The sequence below is a fragment of the Littorina saxatilis genome, linkage group LG5 (genome assembly GCF_037325665.1).
Source record: "Littorina saxatilis isolate snail1 linkage group LG5, US_GU_Lsax_2.0, whole genome shotgun sequence".
NCBI lineage: Eukaryota > Metazoa > Mollusca > Gastropoda > Littorinimorpha > Littorinidae > Littorina > Littorina saxatilis.
This window is the reverse complement of record NC_090249.1, coordinates 44,134,168-44,144,167: the sequence shown is the minus strand read 5'-3', so window position 1 is coordinate 44,144,167 and position 10,000 is coordinate 44,134,168. Positions and strand designations below refer to the sequence as shown.

Below are 10,000 nucleotides of genomic sequence, written 5' to 3'. Positions count from 1 at the left end.
TAGAATAAATCACGCTGATATTGTTAGTTCCAATGTTTACTTTGTCTTGTTAATTCTTAGCGTGATAAACAAAAAAGCTGTCCCTGCCTGAACATTTAATTATAACATTTAGAGGGTCACCTAGAATCAATCCAGATTGGTCAAAAAGCCATATTGTGCACTGGAACAGGGGCTCACTTCCATGAGAGGTGGCATAGGACAAATGTCTTGGACAAAGCAAAAGTGATAGGACATTTGTCCTAAGCAAAAATAAATCAATAGGACATTTTTTTTCGCAACAAAACGTAAATTTAATTAAACTTAACTAGTTTCTTGTCACAAAGGCAACAGAACAAATAGAATAATTTTCTTGGCAAAATGGTAACAAAAAAAATCAAAGTAATAAAAACGTGTTGTTCTGTCTCTGAGGTAATGACGACAATTCACTGTTATTGTTTCTTTCTCTTGCTGCAGAGCATGCGCTTTCTGGTGGATGCCCACATTTCCACAACCAAAGCATAATCGGACAATGACCCCTTTGTGACCAAAACAAGAGGACATATGTCCGCTTGCATGAAAAATGTATGGGATATTTGGAAAAAATATCCGTGTATGTCTGATGTCCGACGTGGATGTGAGCCCCTGCTGGAATGGTAATACCTGCTGTCAGTGGTCTGCGAAATGCCAAAACTTATTTCAAATCGCATAAATGTTGCAATCATTTTGGCAGAATAGACGAATTCCAAAAATAACTCAGTCGGGTTTGTATGGGTTGTGGGAGAATCATCTTTCGCCGAAATTGTTCACTGAAATTTGCCAAAACTTTGAAGGCATTTACACTGCACTGCAATGCTGCAGACCTTGGACATGTGCATTAGGTTTTACCTCCGCCAATAATAAATGACTAATTCACTCCTGTTCACCTACCCTCATGTTAAAAAAGAGAAAGGCGAACTCTCGCAAAAACTGGGCCACAGCACCATCCTCTTTGATGTCTTCCACCCCTCGACTTCCTCGTTTGATGAAGGGGTTGGTGCCTCCCCACAAGGCTGCCACCACCAGCAGCCATGCTGCATTTTCTGAAGAAGAAAAATCCATTTTGGTAAATATGTATCAGTGTTTGGATTCAACATTTCGCACTTTATAAATCTCAGTCATTCAAAACATGTGTGTGTGCAAGTGTTCCATTGGCAACATTCAAATTATAAGGCATCATATATATTTGTTCCCCAAATAATCACTTAAATCACCTAAAAAGATCCCAAGTCAAGCGTTCATTATTTTCATTATTTTGATGTGCGTAAGGACCCTAAGTCAGTTTTTATGAGCTTCATTTTCATGTGCAAATCTATGTTTTGGCTCTGGAAGTTCATGCTGATGCTACAAATAACCAGGGACTACAATAGAAATAAGCCTAATAGATTATAATTTTACGGCAGAGGACTGGACCCAACCATATGAAACATCATCAGGCATACATGTACACCAAATTTGGAATTGGCCAGATGGACTGTCCTTGTAACACGTTGTGACATGCATGCATCCACAGATAGGATAGTTTCAAGCGGCAGAAGCAGATACCAAACAGTGAGTCAGTGTTGTCAGAAGAGCTCCTACAAATAAGTTCATAAGGAAGTTATGCAGATCTGTACAACAAATGAAATCACTAAATGTTCTTCTTTTATCAATCAAAATGTCTCTGCCTCGCTAAGATTAAAGCAGGTCTCCCATAAATATATGTTAAATAATTGTTATGCCCTTTGTTTCAGCTTCGTGCATGAATGTTTCATCGTTACCAACACACACACACACACACACACACACAAACGCGCGCGTTTAACATTCGTTTCACGCATGCACGCACTTTGCGATTACCCAAAGTACCTATGTTACTTGATGCTGAGCTCATAGCGCAGTCCCCTTAATACTGATTGCTATATCTTTTTTTTAAACTAAAGCTGATAAAGAAGGAAGTGTACTCTAAATTTTGTTCACTGTAGCAGACGCCATTTTGCAAAAGAAAGCTATGAGAAAAGTTTCGAACATAATTGCACATTCTTCCCTAGGATCAGATATAAGATCAATTTTGTCGCATCATAAAAGCAAATTTATAACTGAAAAGAGTCACAAGTATTTCTTTAATCTCTTGTTTTCCACTGGTCATGTATGCGAATTATCTTGCGAACTAGCTTTATATCACATCTTTAACTTTATTGCAAAGAACACACTACTTCCGGTTTCATCGCATTGCGTGTACATTTTACATGTGTGGCATACACATTTCGAGCTTTGAGCTTTTTGTGGACATCTACCTGTGTAGGAGTATATCTTAAGCGATGGGAAAAAAGAGGAACAAAGGTTTGTTACAGCTGAACTGTGTCGATGTTAGTCCAGCAGACTGTATTTCATCACACGCATCGATTGACAGAAAGTTTGACCCTTTATTATAATAAAGAGACCAAAAAGCAATGTACTCACGTTAAAATGACGAACACGGAACGAATAACGGCGACGTTTCGACCTAAGGGTCTTCTTCAGGCACAAAAACACAAAAGTACACACACAAAAAAGAAGAAGAAAGACGATAGAACAAATAAAGAGGAGAACAACTGACAAAACAACTACACTGCACAAACCAACAGGTGACAAAGACAGAGAAGCAAGGGAAGCTACCCGAGGGGAATGAAAAGCGGCAGTTTTGAGGTCTGTAGACCAAACAAAATGTGGGGGGGGGGGGGGGGGGGGTTGCGTGAAAGGGAACGAAAGAGGAGACTCACGTACCCGTGCGGACACACACACACACACACACACACACACACACACACACACACACACACACACACACACACACACATACACACAAGGTGGAACAGCGGGGGGAAGGTTGAGATGAATGAATTAACGGCGAATGTTAATTCCATCGGGGCAGGTAGTGCCGAGGGATGAAATGATGTGGGACTCCCTGAGTTTGCGCTCGAAGGAGTCGCCACGTACTTGCCAAAGAGCCATGACTCTGACATGATCAAGTGAGTGACCAGCGGCGGTGAAGTGAAGTTTATTATAAGTTTATTGCGGCCTTGTTTACGTTTTTCCAATGGCTTTAACATCAGTAAAGATGCTATATTAGTCTGAAGTTATAATCGAGAAATAGCCATTGTGCTTTCTGTTATTGACGCCGGTAAAATGGGATTTGTGTGGTGGAATCTACTTATATTTACTGTAACCACTTGATGACTTATAGTACGCACACACACCAAATACACGAACATGTGTGGAAATACTATCACATATTGAAAGAAGAGTGTATATTTTGATGTTCAATCAGTGTGACAGTGAACCTCACAGTCACATGCCAGGGCTAAATCAGGCAATTGCCTCCTCACGCACATTCACTCTACTAACTTAATTGTGAATGATTTGCTTTGCACAGAACCAGAGGGGTCGAAAGAGGAGCTGATGGTGAGGGCAGTGGCAGAGATTGTCAACGAGCTCATCAAAGCTGATGGGCAACAGAAAGATGTGGATCTTAACAAGTGAGCAATAATGACATTACTACTACAGTGGAAATTCCCTTTTAAGACATCTGAAAATCTGAGAAAATCAAGTCTAACAAATTGGGGTAAATATAGAGATGGTTATGAACAGAAAATCTGAGAAAATCAAGTCTAGAAAATTGGGGTAAATATCCAGGTTTCCCAATTGCTTCGTTTCCGGCAGATTTATGTGGAGCACGTGATGCGCACACAAAATATTGGCGGTCTAGAAGTGTCGTCTGCGCAATGATCGCGGCGGCGCCCGCGGCTTTCTTGACCGCCAAGGACGACCGCGCACGTTGTGATACGTCATTCGTTAGACCTCAATAGAGATGGTTATGAACAGAAAATGTGAGAAAACAAGGTCTCGAAAAGGAGGGAGTCTTAAATTGGGGGTCTTGTAAAGGGGGGTTCCACTGTACAGTTCCTAAGAGTTTGAAGTCATACTGGTCGGTACGGACCTAAAGGTTAGGAACAATGTTGAGGGCATCATTATTCAAGTGTAGGCCATGGTTAAGGGTCGGGACATGCTCTTGTAGAGAATTATTTGTGAAATAGATCTACACGTATACATACACTCTGGCAAATGTTCCATAAATCCCCCAAAGCAGTATTAAAAACAACAACTGCAATGTACATGTATGTAACTTTGACTGTTTCAGTGTACGATTCTAAACGAAGATCAGTTTGGTAAAGGGGTGTAGTCATGTACATAGTTCTTCACATTTCCTGTTGTGTAAGTACTGTTACACAGCCAGAGGCAGCGGTTAAGTAATCTCGTTATTTAGCTTGATGATTTAATATTAATTACATGTATAAAAACACAATTTTGAACATGAATTAGTGACATGCATAGTTCTCTGCATGATATTTGATAATGTATATGTTTGTTGTAATTATTACTTTATTAGCACTTGACTTATGACAAATGTTGGCAATAATCAAAATATACAAGAAAGGTTAGTTGTTGGATGTAATTGATTATAAATAAAGCAAGACATTTGCTAATTGTGGACTGACATATACAAAACATGATAGTGATACACATAAAAAGGAGACAGTTACTGAGTTAGAAGAAAAAGAACTTCGCTCAATAAAAATGTTGACTCGTCTATAATAATAAAATAATAATGGAACATTTATATTTATATCAAAGTCAAACTAGCGAGAGTTGAAGACGAAAATGTTAATTAGCAAAGTTTGATGTTTGAGAATGTTACAGTTATTACTTAGTACATATATATATATGATGTTGTGACAAAAGGTCGTGGCAAAAAGAGTAGAAAAATCAAAAATCTAAAAATATTTTTTGACACAAGTGCATTTTTATGCTGAATGTTTCATATTTTCATTACATAAAATAAAATAGGAAAAGATAGTTTGGTCAGCGGGTTCTGTAGAATAAGCATATTTTGTTAACAATCTGACAGATGTTGGTCGTGATGCTGGACATACCATTTGATTGATTTACCTCCATAAATGAAACTTCTGCAATCCAAATACCTTTTATAAATCAAAAGAAAGTACAACACCAGTGAATTACACGCAAACAATTCCAAAACAAACTTACATTATTTATTTTTTATACATGATGTTATGTCCAACATCACGACCGACATAAACATCACGTTTCCGTTTGATGTGTTTACAAAATAAATGACAAAAGAACACTTCTGTCAGTTAAAATCAAGGATATGTAATTCCTTTTACATAAAAACACACACAAAAGAGCTCACAAACTTCAAATTACCATGATCATGGCACTTTTTGAGTCGGTTGTGATGATTAGGCGATGGACAAACTTGATGCTTGTCATTTCATTTTCAACAAAAGAGAATACAAAAAACAATTTTGGGGGGCTATTACCTAACTACTACAGATCTAGTATTTGCAAAAAAACATAAAGGGGACTGGAAGAGCCTTTGTTACGATGACTGTGCTTAATCTTATGGTCGGTTGTGATGACATAGCGATGGACAAACAAAATTAAACATAACACTTAAAGTTAAAACTAAAAGACAGACAACTCTTTTTCTGTCTTATTTTGCATTCTCTCTCTCTCTCCATATATAATACTAATAATATGCAAAACAAAACCCATAAAGAGGACTGGAAGAGCCTTTGGTTTATGGCTTAGCATGTTATCGTAGCGAACGTTCGCAAGCTCTTTCCTCTGTGCAACTCACGACAGGCCTGGAAAAAGTCATAATTAATTTGTAGCTTAAGTTAAATAATGGGAAAATGCTGTAGAGTGGGAAAGCATCTTAAATGCACCTTCATCAGCGATGATCAGGACTCTGCAGTAATCTGGACTACAACATAAATTGTTTAGGCTACGTTAATTCAATATAAGTTATAAGCCCATAACTATAGCTTATGTAACTCTGTAAGCAAGCACACACACACACATACACATACACACACACACACACACACACACACACACACACACACACAGAGCCTGCACTGACAGTGACACCCAACATTTTTTTTTTTACTTAAAAGTTAAACTGAGTTTTTAGGCCATTACCTACTGGTAGGCCTACTACAACTAGTGTCGTCTGATAATCAATTGACAACTGACCTACTTCTTTACTACTACTTTAAAAGAAGGAAAAACAGCTTACAACAACAAAAATTCAAAAAAATATACCAAAGAAATGTAAGGTCAGTTGGTTATGACAGTGAACATAGCAAGTTTGTCTCCTGGAAAAATCATCACAACCAACATAGCAAAGTGTTTGTCTTCTGGAGAAGTCATCACAACCGACAGTAAACTATGTGTGGATTGGAAATATTCATGCAGAAATTCATTCCGTTGCTTGTCGTCAATAATTAGCTGCTGTACAAAACATCGAACGAACATTTTCAAATTGTTTGCTTTCTCGAAACAGCCGTGAATTACATTTCGTATGTCGGTCATGTTCGGTTGTGACTTTGGACATACAAAATAATTTGTCCTCTCTCAGCTTTTTACCTATCGCACTCATTCGATGAGCGCGAACAACAAACAGAGAGCAGTGTGTCGTATTTTGATGCGCTCTGTTTCGTTTGAATAACATGCAAATTCGAAATGAGTTCAATGAAAAATTATTTCTAACAGATTGTTTGTCGGTTGTGATGTAGATGTCGGTTGTGACGTCAACTTGTAATTCAGAAAATACGGACAAACGAAGCTCTCTTACTTTCCCTTCTTCGACGCGCCATTTCCAAGAAAAACAAGCCTCGGTTTGAAATCAGTTGGGAGCAATGCTATTAAAACGTACGATCGGAAGTCAACGGAGAGTGTCAGTTGTTGAAAAATTCGTGATTGTTTGGTTGTGATGTCCGGACAAATGATTCGATGCTTAGCAAATTATTCGGCATATCTCTGTCATGTTTGTAAATTTCAAATGCCCAGCGATCTCAACTAATACATTAATTCTTTTTGTGTTCTGGAAACTGCAAAAGTTCGGACTGGAGCATAGATGATACATACACACGATGTCAAAACATCGTTGTCACTTCGGACAAACATCGTCACAACCAACAACCTGAAGTTAATTTCTCCGTTTCTAATTAAATATTTTTATATAGAAGCAGGTTTGTTTACACACATATTGATTTATTATTCTTATTTCCAGATTTACAATGCAGTTTGGTTTTGTGCATTAAAAAGAGTGTTCTGGGTTGATAACAAAAGTATGAGTTCTTGCTTATTGGTTTCGGCGGGAAATTTTTCCACAGTTTTTCACTTTCATCGTAGATTTAATTCACAAAGCTGTTGTTAAAACACACAATTTTATCGTAGGTATCTCTTCATCCTATTTTCAATCCAACAAACAAACACAGACACATACATGTTTTTGATAATGTTGTTTAATTGCTTACAAACACACATGGGGTCTGGAGCACGACCTTTTGTCACAACATCATCTGCACAGTGCAGTTTGGGAGGATCTTATGTATACATATGTTTATTAGGGAAAGTGTGGGAAAACCATAACGAATATTAGAATTTATGTTCATGTAGAAAACTAGCTTTCTGTTACAAGTCTTACAAAAAGGCTGCTAGAATTAAAAAAACAACGAAAAAGGTAGGTTGTTCGAACGTTTGTTATTGACAAAACAATACATTTGTTAGGCGCGTTTGATCGATCTGCGCGATGGCGCGATCGCGCTGCGCGTTTGGTGGATCGATCAAACGCGCACACATCGATCGATGTGTGCGCGTTTGATCAATACAAAGAATACAAGAATCGTTAAAACGCGCAGCTCTTATATACTTTCGCATTTGGACGATCCATCTCACAAATCACCATACTACGCACACACCCGTCTGCTGGCAATGACCGGAAGTTATGACCGGAAGTAGGCCTAGCATAAGTGTCTAAACAACAATCTGTAAGACATTATAAAAAAGAAGAAAAAATGGGATTATATTGTACCAAACACTTAGACTACCTCAAAGACATCACATCACAGGTATATATGCGTCGAGGTTGCACCTGATCATCCATTTCACATGTATTAGCTCATTGAGTGTTTAATTGTCCTTTAATAGCAAATGATTTAAAAGTTCAGCTGTTTTCATGAGATGTCAGAGGGATGGACAGAGATGAGGAAGGGGGGATTGGGGGGAGAGACTGAGAGACTAAGAGAGAGACTGAGAGAGAGAGAGAAAGTGTGTGTGTGTGTGTGTGAGAGAGAGAGAGAGAGAGAGAGAGAGAGAGAGAGACAGAGAGCAGAGAGGAGAGAGACAGAGAAGAGAGAGAGAGAGAGACTGAGACTAAGAGAGAGAGAGACAGACAGAGAGAGATCCTGAGAGACTGAGCGACTAAGAGAGAGAGAGAGAGAGAGAGAGAGAGAGAGAGAGGGGGAGAGAGAGAGAGACTAAGAGAGAGAGAGAGACAGAGAGAGAGAGAAGAGAGAGCGATAGAGAGAGAGAGAGAGAAGAGAGAGAGACTAAGAGAGAGACAGAGAGAGAGAGAGAGAGACTGAGAGACTAAGAGAGAGAGAGAGAAACATTGAAACATATAACTTTATTACAGGAAAGATAGCATCAGGTCCTCCAGCTAGTCCTGATCTAAGCAAAATGGTTATAATCGAAATGGGAATACATAGGAACAAACTTTTTATGATGAAACGCAGACACACGCAATAATAGTAATATAATAATAATATCATAAGAGAGAGAGAGAGAAAGAGAGAGAGAGAGAGAGAGAGAGAGAGAGAGAGAGAGAGAAAGAGAGAGAGAGAGAGACTGAGAGAGAGAGAGAGACTGTTTGAAAGATTGAGAGGTCTGACAACAAACAAATCAAAAACGTTGTTGGGGTATATTTCGGAACATTCCTGTATTTGAAACTTTTCACTTCCGGCGTGCGATGTGTGTGTGTGGTAGGGACTTACTTTGTGACAGATCGTCCAAATGCGCAAGTATAAGAGCTGCGCGTTTTAACGATTCTTGTATTCTTTGTAGCCTATTCTTTGCATCGATCAAATGCGCACACATCGATCGATGTGTGCGCGTTTGATTGATCCACCAAACGCGCAGCGCGATCGCGCGATCGCGCAGATCGATCAAACGCGCCTAACATATTCACTAGAATTGTTTCTGCGGGCCTTGCATTTGGATGACCCTCATTTTCCATGGCTCTGAAATGACATAACAGGTGTAGTGGAGATGTTATAGTCTTGGACATTTCTTTTCTCCGTGTTACAGGCTTTCCCTTCAGAGGAGATTGAAACGCTGCATGACTTTGAGATGACAGCGACAAGACGACCCAAAGTACTGGTGCAGACAGCAGGCCATGTAGCAGGCGCAGCATACTACTATCAGCGGAAAGATGTGGAACCTGACGAGTGGGATTCAAAGAAGGTAAATGGCAACAAAATAAGGGGGTTGGATAAGATGTAAAGTAGAACCACCCTTTGAAGACTTCAACAAATCTGAGAAAACCGGGTCTTAAAAAGAACTAAGTCTTAAAATGGGGGTACATTTACAACAGTTATGAACAGAAAATCTGAGAAAACAAGGTTTTAAAAGGGAAAAAGCCTTTTAAATCAAATGTACGGTCTTAAAAGGGGGGGGGGGGGGGGGGGGGGGTGTTGTCTGCTGTATTAACTATTATGCAGGAAAAATGAATACAAGATCCTTCTTATACTCATTACCAGAACAGTATCATGTATGTAAGGAGAGGTGGAGGGTACATGTAGTAGAAAAAAAATAGGAATACCAGCTTTTATTGTAAAGATTATTGTGAAGAAAGTTGGAATAAGGCAGTAAGGCCTTATTCAGAGTTGAGAATAGCATTATCCTATCTTGTGCTATTTTTCTGGGGAGCGTCTGAGCACCACAACTCTATAGCAATTGTTGGAGTGGTGACTGTTCTGTATGCTGTAATTTTCAAGGTTATTTTCTGATTCGAGTTTTACATAAGTATACTTTGCCTGCAAGCTTCACATGAGCTAGAACAACAGAATGACGGTTTTGTGGGTGGTCAAATGTT

At 39.0% G+C, this 10,000-nt stretch overlaps 2 protein-coding genes across 2 annotated transcripts in view; one reads left to right on the top strand and one right to left on the bottom strand.

Moving 5' to 3' along the window:
• Positions 1-2,014, bottom strand: part of LOC138967221 (transmembrane protein 234 homolog) — a 3,978-nt gene extending 1,964 nt beyond the window's left edge. Inside the window, exons 1-2 of the mRNA XM_070339739.1 lie at positions 1,864-2,014; positions 907-1,058 (exon numbers count right to left, since the gene is read on the bottom strand). Of these exons, the coding sequence (XP_070195840.1) occupies positions 907-1,058; positions 1,864-1,888 (177 nt within the window). The 5' untranslated portion in view covers positions 1,889-2,014. The remainder of the gene's footprint in view (positions 1-906; positions 1,059-1,863) is intronic.
• A 184-nt stretch (positions 2,015-2,198) lies between these two features.
• The window catches only part of LOC138967218 (elongator complex protein 3-like), a gene marked incomplete in the record, with an annotated part of 23,501 nt that continues 15,699 nt past the window's right edge, over positions 2,199-10,000 (top strand). The window contains 2 exon segments of the mRNA XM_070339736.1: positions 2,199-2,337; positions 3,410-3,512. Coding sequence (XP_070195837.1) covers positions 2,316-2,337; positions 3,410-3,512 — 125 coding nt within the window.